The sequence below is a fragment of the Branchiostoma floridae genome, chromosome 14, assembly GCF_000003815.2.
Source record: "Branchiostoma floridae strain S238N-H82 chromosome 14, Bfl_VNyyK, whole genome shotgun sequence".
NCBI lineage: Eukaryota > Metazoa > Chordata > Leptocardii > Amphioxiformes > Branchiostomatidae > Branchiostoma > Branchiostoma floridae.
In genome coordinates, this window is record NC_049992.1 from 3,481,423 (window position 1) to 3,494,359 (window position 12,937).

The window sequence follows — 12,937 nt, forward strand, 5'->3', positions numbered from 1 at the left end:
TGCTGATGCCACTCTAGACAGCACGCTTGTTTAAAAGTGTTTCGCATTTTGTTCTGTGGTACGAAACTAAATCAACAGATCTATTCTTATTACAGAGATGCGTGTTATCTTTGGCCAGCCAACAGGTATATTTCACCACTTTATTTGCCCTTCTTTCATATTTACGGTAAATACATTGATGAATGTTGTGAACCTGGTATTTTCAGTACACGTCATTTCTATTACATGATGCAGTTTCTGAGTAGGCTTTGGCCCAACAGAATTTCTCACGGTTATATCCTACCGTTACAGGCACAACTCCAGGAGAGGTCCCGTCCGGCGGAGGTATCCTGCCTGGAGGTATGGATCGTTTGAAATACTTCACAGAGCTAACGAGATTTGGAGTTTACAGATAAATGCTTTGTAGTTAAGTTCTGTCATTCTGTCAATTTCAGGCCTCTTCGTGCTTCATTTTTAGTATCTTTTTAGTATTTGATTAATAGAGCTTGCCGTTGCTACGAGGACAATGGTACCTTGACTTTACACTTATAAACACTCATTTGTCTAGTTTTTTTTAATGTTCTGAACGCGAATGCAGACTGTTTGTTTTTCGACATCAGCTTTGTACAGGGTCAACTTCCCCGGGCCGCGGTCGCCTAACGACTATGTGGAGCTGAGGAGCGACAGTCCCTTCAGTCCGGACTCCTTCACCATCTCCTTCCACATGAGAACACCAGCCAGAGATACCGGCACCATCTTCTCTTACGGCACACAACAACAGCCACGCGAGATCGCTTTCATTGGCCAAGCTGGTTCCCAAAGTTACACCTTCTTCGTGAATGGAGAAAGAGCTACCGTCACCATCCCGAAGGTTCTAGACGGCCAATGGCACGTTGTTGCCATCACGTGGAGGAACTCAGACGGACAGTGGAGGGTGATGGTGGACGGACAGGAGAGAGCTTCCGGTTCCGGTCTGGCGCGAGGCCACAGGATCCGTCCTGGCGGCACGTGGATTTTAGGACAGGACCAGAACATTGTCGGAGTACGACCAAGGTTTGAGCGTAATAATGAGTACTTAGGAGACATTGCGGAGTTCCACGTGCACGACGAAGTGCTGTCTGATGATGACCTGCGGAGGCTGTACTCCCTGCAGTACCCCGGTGATGCAGTCAACTGGAGACGGGTGGCAATCACGCCAAGAGGCAGCGCCAGGAGAACATCTCACCCAGGTGGGTCTGTTTGTCAATGGGTTCAATGGGTTGGATAGACAGAGACACGGTCTAATCGATGAGCTTTCATCAGTTGAAATGAAATCTTCAGCACATTGTGCTGTTGTTGGCTCAGACATATCCATTGAATTGGTTAGTCAGTGGAGTTGTGATGAAGTACACTGGATGCTAGACCCCTCTCAAGGATATATATCGTGTTTATCCTAGTGTAACTCAGGGGAGCTGCTGTAGGATTTGCTGGGGTGGGGGTGGGGGGCATGTTGGTCATACAGCCGAGGAGTTGCCCTGTTTAGGCGCTGGAAACAGTCTGGCATCCAGCTAGTGCTGAGGTGAAGTGAAAACCGTCAAGTTAGAAGTGAAAATTTTCAAGTTAGGATTGATTTTCTTCGGTACAACTACACTTAGTTAGGAAAGTCTTGTTTTTGTTGACTTTAAATTCCTTTTCTCTTCTATTCTAGTTTCGGTCCGCTTGACTGTTGACAGTAGGGGACGTGAGTATCAACTTCCTTATTATTTGTTTCCTTATTTCAACCCTTGCATTGTTATTTCTTTTGTGTTGATCGTTGCAAGACCCTATTGAAGTAAGACAATTTTAAACTCTAAAGAGTTTGTCCATTGTGTCTGTGCTGTCATATTTTTAATGTGGTCACCCACCTTCACCGATTTTATCAAGGTGATGTGTTTTCGTCTTTGCAGGTCCTCGCGTCATCGTGGATGCTCCTTCCACTGTGCCCACAACAGGTTGGTCTGTCAATGCTGCGCTTGTTTTTATGTTCTTTACTTGTAAAGATGTGACACGCCTTCATACTGTCTTATGTATTCGTGGAATCATTATCAAAGCTCTGACACAACTACGGGACATTGACCACACTAAGCCGTAGCCAGACAATCGCTATGGGCAAAATAGACAACAAACAAATCTCATTACACATGTCCAACTCCACCCTCACAGGAAACTTTGCTTCGGTTAAGGTTCATATCATGTAAGCGGGGGCAAAGTTTTTCTTGTGGCATTTTGTACTCTCCAAGCAGAGGTTCTGTGGGTTCGGCCCCGGCTGTTTTTCACTTTTTTTAGGCGTTTTGACTTTCTATTTTGTACGGTTTTCTTTATGGGCGCCAGACATAACGGAAACGGTACAAAATATAAAGCCTAATAAAAACGCCTAGAAAAAAACAGCCGGACCCGAAACTCTGCTTAGAGAGTAACAATTTTGCCCAAAGACCGATGATGGGGTCTGTATTAGCCAATTTATTTAGGCCCTAGCACTGGCCCGGATTCCATGTTAACTGAGTTGCCACCTAAGAGCCAGCAGTCCCTTGCAGTTATGAAGACAGCTGACCAATGACAATCCCTACAACTTGAACAGGACAAGAAAAGACCAAATGCCAGACATTACTTGAGACGACCCAGACCGGGGGTGCTAGAGGCGCTTTTATCCCGCAATGTGAAGAAGACGGCTCCTTTAAAACGACCCAGTGTCATGGGTCCTCCGGCTACTGTTACTGTGCACACCCGACTGACGGTACACGTTATGAAGAGACGGGAAGGAGATCGTGGGAGGGGGGCATGGAACATGACTGTGACACATACTGGCAGACTAAGGGTAATTGTTTTACATCCGTGAATAGTTTAGTGAATGGCAAGATAACATCATATGGATAACATGCACAGCCACTTGTTTTTCAAGTGCCAACGTTTCTATAAGTCTTGCACAACCACACGTTTAGTCGTAGTCGAAACGTTTAAGGGCAATTGTTTACTTATAATGTACATTACGTATGAATAGCTTATGAACAAGAATATATATGGCTTGATAAACGGAATAAGGAATAGTCCATTGTAAAATGGCTAGTGACCTTTGACAATCCTCACAACCTGAACAGGACAAGAAAAGACGAAGTGTCAGACGGAACTTGAGACGACCGAGGCCGGGGGTGCTATAGGCGCTTTCACCCCTCAGTGTGAAGAAGACGGCTCCTACAAGACAACTCAGTGCCATGGCTCCTCCGGCTACTGTTACTGCGCTCACCCGACTGACGGGACACGATATGAGGAGACGGGACGGAGGTCATGGGAGGGGGGCATGGAACATGACTGTGACACTTACTGGCAAACAAAGGGTAATTTCTGATTTTTTTTGTCTTACCTTTGCTTCCTATTGGACAATCCAAAATTGTCATCAATTCCTTTGCAGTACAATTCATAGTTAGGGTATAAAACCTGTTTATACCATATCTCTTCAGTGTCATTGACGAAAGGTAGTGGATACTGAAAATCATATCCAGGTGCTCGAGTAATTGCTTTTTTGGGCAAATTTCTCAGTCTGTTTATCAAGTCCTAAATGATTTGTTAGACATACATGTAATAGTGAGTGGGTGAGTGATACATGTAACTGATGGCCAATGACGTTACACGAAGACAATAGAGTCTTGACCTATGACGATCCCTACCACCTGAACAGGACAAGACAAGACGAAATGCCAGATGTTGGTAGAGACCACAGTACCTGCACCAGGTGCCTTCATCCCACAGTGTGAGGAAGATGGCTCATTCAAAACGACCCAATGTCACGGGTCTACCGGCTACTGTTACTGCGCACACCCGACTGACGGTACACGGTATGATGAGACAGGCAGACCGACTGGCAGAGGACAGGGGACCATGGACCATGACTGCATCACTTACTGGCAGACAAGGGGTAATTGTTCATTCTGTTTATCAAATCCCTTATACGAAAATGTTGATAGATACTAGCATCAATTCAATCATTTGTTAGACATATTCGTACCCGTGGCCAATTACTTGACACGAAGACACATTTTGATCTGTGAAGTTTCCTACCTCTTGAATAGGACAAGAAAAGACAAAATGTCAGACACAAGTAGAGACCACAGTACCTGCACCAGGCGCCTTCATCCCACAATGTGAGGAAGACGGTTCGTTTAAGACCACCCAGTGCCACGGCTCTACCGGCTACTGTTACTGCGCACACCCGACTGACGGTACACGGTATGAGGAGACGGGCAGACCGACTGGCAGAGGACAGGGGACCATGGACCATGACTGTAACACTTACTGGCAGACAAGGGGTAATTGTTCATTCTGTTTGTCAAATCCTTATTCATTTGATAGACATATCTATAACTGATGGCTGATGACTTCATAGAGTTTGACCTGAGACGTTCCGCGCATATATGGCTAGTCACTTGATTAGATTTTTGACTTGTGACGTTCCATTAAACCATTGAATAGGACAAGAAAAGACAAAATGTCAGACGCAAGTAGAGACCACAGTACCTGCACCAGGTGCATTCATCCCACAATGTGAGGAAGACGGCTCCTTTAAAACGACCCAGTGCCACGGCTCTACCGGCTACTGTTACTGCGCACACCCGACTGACGGTACACGGTATGATGAGACAGGCAGACCGACTGGCAGAGGACAGGGGACCATGGACCATGACTGTAACACTTATTGGCAGACCAGGGGTAATTGTTCATTCTATCAAATCCTTAGTTATTTGTAAGACGTACTTGTAAATAATGGCCGATGACGTGACATGAAGATAAAAGAATTTTGACATGTGACGTTCTCTACCTCTTGACCAGGACAAGAAAAGACGAAATGCCAGACGCAAGTAGAGACCACAGTACCTGCACCAGGCGCCTTCATCCCACAATGTGAGGAAGACGGTTCTTTTAAGACAACCCAGTGCCACGGCTCTACCGGCTACTGCTACTGCGCACACCCGACTGACGGTACACGGTATGATGAGACAGGCAGACCGACGGGCAGAGGACAGGGCACCATGGACCATGACTGTAACACTTACTGGCAGACTAGGGGTAAATTCTCAGTCTATTTATCAAATCCCTTATACGAAAGTGTACATGTATACTAGACATCAATTCAATCATGTTTTAGACATATTCGTACCCATGACCAATTACTCGAAGACAACAGACATTTGACCTGAGACGTTTTCTATCTATTGATCAGAACAAGAAAAGACAAAATGCCAGACACTAGTAGAGACCACAGTACCTGCACCAGGTGCCTTCATCCCACAATGTGAAGAAGACGGGTCCTTCAAGACCACCCAGTGCCACGGCTCTACCGGCTACTGTTACTGCGCACACCCGACTGACGGTACACGATATGATGAGACAGGCAGACCGACGGGCAGAGGACAGGGGACCATGGACCATGACTGTAACACTTACTGGAAGACAAGGGGTAATTGTTTATTCTGTTTATCAAACTATTATTAATTTGATAATGTGTAATATATGGTGCACATGGCGCACAATTTTTTTTACCTATGACGTTCCCTACCGCTTGAACAGGACAAGAAATGACAAAATGTCAGACTTTAGTAGAAACCACAGAACCTCTTCCTGGTGCTTACATCCCACAATGTGAGGAAGATGGTTTATTTAAGACCACCCAGTGCCATGAGTCTACTGGGTGCTGCTACTGTGCTCACCCCAAAGACGGAACACGATATCAATAGACAGGGAGACCGACGGGAAGATCATCTTATGAGGGGGGCATGGACAATGATTGTACCACATACTGGCAAACTAGGGGTGACTATTCAATCTGTTTACATGTACACATTGGATGGACACCTGTGTAGCACCAATGTCTCTAGTCTGTGTAATGCAAAAATCGCTGCCCAGGGCTGTATCTAGCCCCTCCACGCAACTGGCAAGTTAGGGATGACTATTCAATCTGTTTACATGTACAAATTCGATGGATACCAGCGCAAGGGACTGCATCTAGACACTGAATTGTTAAATCACTCACCGAAGCTGCTGATCCCTTCTCACAAAGTCTGTAACATCACGATTTGGACAAACTCGACTAAGTGTCCCAACAGTAGAAGCAGGGCAGTCCCAAACCGCATTTAGACGGGGATAGTTTTGATCCACTCGCGCAGAGATGAACCCCATACCCTTTTCCATAAGTGTGGTGGGTCCTTGAAGTGGCCAGCTTGTGGCTCTCCTGGTACAGTATTGTATGTACATGTATGATAGCCTACGTATACTTCTTTGTTATGATTGGATCGAAGGTTCCTTTGGAACTTAGTCTACAATTTGAGAAGACCACAATCTTAGGATGAATATGAACTGTCAATTGTAATACTTGTTATCCTTCTTCAGCAATACCTGACAGAGGGCTAGTTGTCGGAGGTGTAGCGCCCGGAGGAGTTGCTCCCGGAGGAGTTGTCACCGGAGGTGTAACTCCAGGAGGAGTAACTCCTGGAGTAACATCCCGGAGGTACGCATAGGACCATTTTTGTATTTTGACTCAACCTATACCCTGTCTGACAAAATACATAGAGCAATTTGATGTATTCGAATGGGCATGTACACTACGCCTTCATAAATGAATTGCATAAACTGGGTAAGAACTACCCTACCTTCATGAAGTCCAGACGATTGCAAATACAATAATGCATGTATAATATGGTATTTCTACAGAAAGAAACTACCTGAACTTCCCTGAGCCTCGGTCTCCCGACAACTACGCTGAGCTGAGAAGCGACAGTCCCTTTAGTCCGGATTCTTTCACCATCTCCTTCCACATGAGAACACCAGCCAGAGATACCGGCACCATCTTCTCTTACGGCACACAGCAACAGCCACGTGAGATCGGCTTTGTCGGGCAGTCCGGAAACCGAGACTACACCTTCATGGTCGATAACCAGCGGGCCAATGTTAACATTCCGGAAGTGCTGGACGGCCAATGGCACGTTGTGGCCATCACGTGGAGGAACACAGACGGACAGTGGAGGGTGATGGTGGACGGGGAGGAGAAAGCTTCCGGTTCTGGTCTGGCACGAGGCCACAGGATCCGTCCTGGCGGCACGTGGTATTTCGGACAAGACGTGAGGTCCGTTGGCCCTCGCCCGAGTTTTGAGCGTAACAGGGAATACGTTGGTGACCTGGCGGAGTTTCACGTCCATAACAAGGTACTGTCCACCGAGGAAATGCGTCAGCTGTACAGTCTACTGAACCCCGGGGATGCGGTGAACTGGAGACAAGCCACTGTCACACCGAGGGGACAGGTCCAACAGAGGCCGTATTCAGGTAAGGCAGCGGAACGTCGCTTGGTTTTACATAAGGGTGGGGTCACACGTGCGTATATATTTAAGTCCGTATGAGGCGAGTATTTACCTCCACCAGACCCCACAGGTCGTTGGAAAAATACTAGAAATTGGACAAACGTAAACAGGTAACATGTCAGACGAGTTAGCTGGGTCGCTAACCACACTTCTCGGTCAGCTAACTCATCTGGCATGTTATGTATCTATATTTGTCCAATTTGTACTATTTTCCCCGCGACCTGTGGAGCCTGGTAGAGATTAAAAGCTTCATACGCACCTCAAACGGACTTGAATGTATACGCATGCGTGACCCCACCTTAACTTAAGTGTCTAGTTACATTTATCGTATGATCGTCACACGATCGCAAACCAAGAGCAATTGTGGGATATTCGTGCATGTTTCGTACAAAGTATATCTGTCTTGTTTCTGTAAAGACGATCTCGGTAGGTTCTGTCACTCTCCTTAACGTCTTACTACATCAAACTTTTTGTTTGTTTCGCACCCTTGTCATTCAATTTTCGTTGCGTATCTATTATGCAGCCTCCTTATGCTTAATTAACTTTTCTCCACTGCTTTACAGTTACTGTTCGCTTGACCGTGGACAGCAGAGGACGTGAGTATAAATTACGTTCTTGTTTTCAACGCATACAAAATTTTGAAACTATATAACGTTTGTATTAGACGTCTTAAAATTTACAATCTGAGCATGTAAGGACCGCGAGTTGGTCTGTCGAACAAAATGGAATAGTCTAGGAAAATCATCAAGCTGGGCCACCAAGCTCTGGAACGACGTAGTGCAGGCTTGTTCGTTTGTATAGACTATAGATGCTGATCTTAATGGCATACATTTGAACAGAAACGCATATGATAATAATTGTGCACCATCCTTATGTTAACCACAGCCAGCTTTTACTTAAAATTGTCATTTCAATGCAACAAAAATGTTCGTTGGTAGAAGTGGTGAGAGTGTAAAGCGCATTTCCTTCAGCGGTATCGATAAGAAGACATTTATTGTTTCATCTTCTTAGTTAAGAAAAAGAGAAATCAAGATTTTTTTAGAACGAATCTACATGTAGATAAATAAATCGGTATCGATTTCTGATCATGAATTTCCCTTCGTTCCAGAGCCTCGAGTTTCTTTGAGCGAGTCAGCACTTCCAACTACAGGTTTGTATGGTCCTCTATTCTGTCTGAAAACATCAGTTGAAATAAGTGGCATGTCGTAACATGAAATGAAAGCTTCCACGACATTTAGTGTCTTAAATCACTGAAACTTAGTATACACTTAGATGAGAGCCATGATAATCTTCAGTCTTTCTCTGTTTGAAAAAGACGAAAGTATTTGCTGGACAATGAGTAGATAAAACAATAGCAAAATGTTTCCACAGATCTGTACTTCCTGAACTTCCCTCAACCGAGATCGCCCAATAACTACGCTGAGCTGAGGAGCGACAGTCCCTTCAGCCCGGACTCCTTCACCATCTCCTTCCACATGAGAACACCAGCCAGAGATACCGGCACCATCTTCTCTTACGGCACCAGGCAACAGCCGCACGAAATCGGTTTTATCGGCCAGTCCGGAAACCGAGGCTACACCTTCATGGTGGATAACCAGCGGGCCAATGTTGACATTCCAGAAGTACTGGACGGCCAATGGCACGTTGTGGCCATCACGTGGAGGAACACAGACGGACAGTGGAGGGTGATGGTGGACGGGGAGGAGAGAGATTCCGGTTCCGGTCTGGCGCGAGGCCACAGGATCCGTCCTGGCGGCACGTGGTACTTCGGGCAAGATGTGAGGTCTGTTGGCGATCGTCCAAGTTTCGACCGAAATAGAGAGTACGAAGGAGACATTGCCGAGTTCAACGTACACAACAACATTCTGTCAAACGATGAAATGCGCCAGTTATACAGCCTACAGTATCCCGGTGACGGAGTGAACTGGAGACAGGCTACCGTCACACCTACAGGACAGGTCCAACGCAACCCTTATCCAGGTGAGTTTTCGATAAGCCTAGTTTCTTAGTTGTGTTATATTTTGATTAATGCACGTTGTTAAAATAGTTTATGATAAGAATATATGAGAGGCAGGCAACTGATGTATTATGTGATCCTTACCTAGCTGCTGATAAACTTCTGAATTTTCTTATTTTAGCAAAACCAAAATGTTCTTAGAAAACAAGGTAGCAGTTTTGTTTTATGGCACACGAGGACTTATATGTCAACGACAACTTATCAAAGATGATATATTTACATCTTTTTCATGTCTTTAACAGTGACGGTGCGTCTGACAGTTGATGGCAGTGGACGTAAGTTTCCTTTTGTTTCAATGCATCGTGATAAGAACATACAAAACAACAGAATGTTCTTGTTATCTAGGTTTCCTTTGTTGGTTAATATTTCATTACGTCAGACTTAGCTAAAACTAAACGTCAGTACCATGTTGTGTTCATCTTCATCATCTGTTTTGAGGCAGATGATACTCATTAAACCGCCAGATTAAGGTAATACTATTTTCTCGGCACCAAGTAACCATTTCTGTTCATCTTCAACCGTATCAAGTTGGTTGTAGTTCGTATACTAGCAGACTTAGCATCTCAATAACTCTGCACCATGGCAAGTAGCCATGTTCTGGTCAATTGCATCTCCTTCTTTGAGGCGGATGATACTCACTACGCCAGATTAAGGTAATACTATATCTCGGCACCATGTAACCATGTCCTTGTCACCTACATTGGTATCAGGTTGGTTACACTTAGTATACTATCAGCCGAAGAGAGCACAATACCCTTGCACCTTGACATGTAACCGTGTTCTGGGCATCCACATCTTCTATAGTAAGTTAATAAATATTTCATGAAGCATCATACATGTCAGAGTCTGTTCCTCTGCACCATGACAAGTAACCATGTTCTCGTCACCCTCATCTTCTATAGTAAGTTATTAAATATTTCATGAAGTGTCATACATGGGGAAACCTGTACCTCTGCGCCATATCAGCTTATCTTGATCTGGTCATTTACATCTCCCTGCAGAACCCCGCGTGACGCTGGGTGAGGCTGGAGCGACTCCAGGCACAGGTGTGTTCTGTCTACCATTGATGCTCGTAATCATCTTAAAAAATAGTTTTTCAAAGAGTATGGTTCGTGTGATAGGCATCTTCTAAACTGCTTTCATGTAAGGCAGGTAGACTGAAGATGTCTATACCTAAAATATCAGCAAAGGTTTTACTATTCACAACAGTAATTCGGACGGCAGGTAGGTATTTCGTATCGGACAACTTTGCGGGGGTCTTTGTGGTTTACTATCACATACAGGAATGATTTCGTTGAGTGGCAAATCTTGCTGAATCAGAATTAGAACTAATAGCTTCACAGAAGATGACTGAAATTCCTACATTTCTTTCGGGTAAGCAATTTGAGAAACGACCACTTATTTTACAGCAACATATTAAACTACATAGTCATTAGTGCCATGTTGTCATATCCATATTAGGTACGAGACCTGGAAGTGGAGGGCTTGTACCTGGAGGTAAGAATTTCATATCCCACGGACTGGAGGCAGCTTAGGACATAATGCCCTATTATTTCCACTGTTTATGACTTTAAATTTCTAGACCAATATTAGACTTAGGCATTATAAAGGTATTCATATTGATTTGCTCTTTCTGGATATTCGGCAACTTAACTGAAATATGAAAAGTCACTATCAGCTTGCCCAGTGCCTTTATACCCTGAACAGTTGGCAGTTTCTTCTATAGATGGCCATCATCCATGTTCCTAAATCCCTTATTTTACAGCAACATATTAAACTACATAGTCATTAGTGCCATTTTGTCATATCCATATTAGGTACGAGACCTGGAAGTGGAGGGCTTGTACCTGGAGGTAAGAATTTCATATCCCACGGACTGGAGGCAGCTTAGGACATAATGCCCTATTATTTCCACTGTTTATGACTTTAAATTTCTAGACCAATATTAGACTTAGGCATTATAAAGGTATTCATATTGATTTGCTCTTTCTGGATATTCGGCAACTTAACTGAAATATGAAAAGTCACTATCAGCTTGCCCAGTGCCTTTATACCCTGAACAGTTGGCAGTTTCTTCTATAGATGGCCATCATCCATGTTCCTAAATCCCTTATTTTACAGCAACATATTTAACTACATCACTGCCATTTTCTCCTTTGCCTATTAGGTACGAGACCTGGAAGTGGAGGCCTTGTACCTGGAGGTAAGATAATGTTATAGACATCCTATGAAATAGGGGCGATCGAAGCCATAATGCCCACATGTTTCCCGCCCAGTAATTAACAAGAGGCCAAGGCATTATCCACTTGAATAGTGTAGAAGCCGTTTAATTGCACACCCCACTTGCCAGCATATTTCGTGTAATTATCCGGTTGGTGCAACAGTGCGAAGTTATCCAGCTGCAACGCACAACCATTATATTGATTTGCTGCTCAATGCCTTTTTACCCTTAAAAAAATTTCACAACAAAACGTTGACACAGTCGGTTTAATCGTGCAACAACTTATTTAAAAAAATCTTCTGCTACTTACTATGTAACTGTTCATCATCCATGTTCTTTACTCCCTTAGGTTCAAGACCTGTCGGCGGAGGACTCGCACCCGGAGGTGAGAGAAAGTTGTAATTCCTTATGCAGCACATGGAATGTTAAAGCATAGAGCAATTTCACATATTAGCTGTAGATTTCCAAGGCATGTACAATATAGGCAAATTATCGGGAAAAATGATAGCGTTGGATCGCAACGTGAGACGCACGTTTTTCGCTATCTATGCTTTAGCATGTTTCCACATTTTTTCATCAGCAATGAAGTTTCTCAACTTCCCGGAGCCAAGGTCCCCTGACAACTACGCTGAGCTGAGGAGCGACAGTCCCTTCAGCCCTGACTCCTTCACCATCTCCTTCCACATGAGAACACCAGCCAGAGATACCGGCACCATCTTCTCTTACGGCACACAACAACAGCCACGTGAGATCGGCTTTATCGGCCAGTCCGGAAACCGAGGCTACACCTTCATGGTGGATAACCAGCGGGCCAATGTTGACATCCCGGAAGTACTAGACGGTCAATGGCATGTCGTGGCCATCACGTGGAGGAACACAGATGGACAGTGGAGGGTGATGGTGGACGGGGAGGAGAGAGCTTCCGGATCCGGTCTGGCGCGAGGCCACAGGATCCGTCCTGGCGGCACGTGGTACTTCGGACAAGACGTTTCCAGGGTTGGAGATCGGCCGAGGTTTGAGCGTAACCGAGAGTACGTTGGTGACCTGGCGGAGTTCCACGTGCACAACAGGATCCTATCACCTGAGGAACTGCTGCAGTTGTACCGCCTGGAGTTGACGGGTGACGGTGTGAACTGGAGACGCACAGACGTCACGCCCCGGGGACAGGTTGAACAAAGCCCGTACTCAGGTGAGTCAGGAAAGCTGACCATCGGTGTGACAGTTTATCTCCTCTTATTTAAACGAACTCTGTGAAAATAAAAGCGTCTGAAATTGTTTCGACGCTGTCTAAGTGCGTCTATTAACGTCTAAGCTTAAGCCCGTCCCCAACCATCGGACCCGTCACTGCGTCAGAAACGG

The 12,937-nt window shown here is 45.0% G+C and overlaps 2 protein-coding genes across 2 annotated transcripts in view; both read left to right on the top strand.

The window, feature by feature from the left end:
• Window positions 1–76: 76 nt before the first annotated feature.
• LOC118430440 lies at window positions 77–6,794 on the top strand. Its single transcript, XM_035841307.1, has 11 exons — window positions 77–125; window positions 292–339; window positions 600–1,208; window positions 1,667–1,699; window positions 1,905–1,949; window positions 2,576–2,812; window positions 3,093–3,329; window positions 4,062–4,298; window positions 5,210–5,446; window positions 6,376–6,493; window positions 6,697–6,794. The coding sequence occupies exons 1-11, from the start codon at window positions 98–100 to the stop codon at window positions 6,719–6,721; spliced, it is 1,854 nt and encodes a 617-aa protein (XP_035697200.1). The 5' UTR covers window positions 77–97; the 3' UTR covers window positions 6,722–6,794.
• LOC118430439 overlaps window positions 6,722–12,937 on the top strand; it is a gene marked incomplete at its 3' end in the record, with an annotated part of 35,884 nt that continues 29,668 nt past the window's right edge. Inside the window, 11 exon segments of the mRNA XM_035841306.1 lie at window positions 6,722–7,305; window positions 7,904–7,936; window positions 8,449–8,490; window positions 8,712–9,320; window positions 9,600–9,632; window positions 10,359–10,403; window positions 10,819–10,854; window positions 11,175–11,210; window positions 11,525–11,560; window positions 11,928–11,963; window positions 12,159–12,767. Coding sequence (XP_035697199.1) covers window positions 6,801–7,305; window positions 7,904–7,936; window positions 8,449–8,490; window positions 8,712–9,320; window positions 9,600–9,632; window positions 10,359–10,403; window positions 10,819–10,854; window positions 11,175–11,210; window positions 11,525–11,560; window positions 11,928–11,963; window positions 12,159–12,767 — 2,020 coding nt within the window.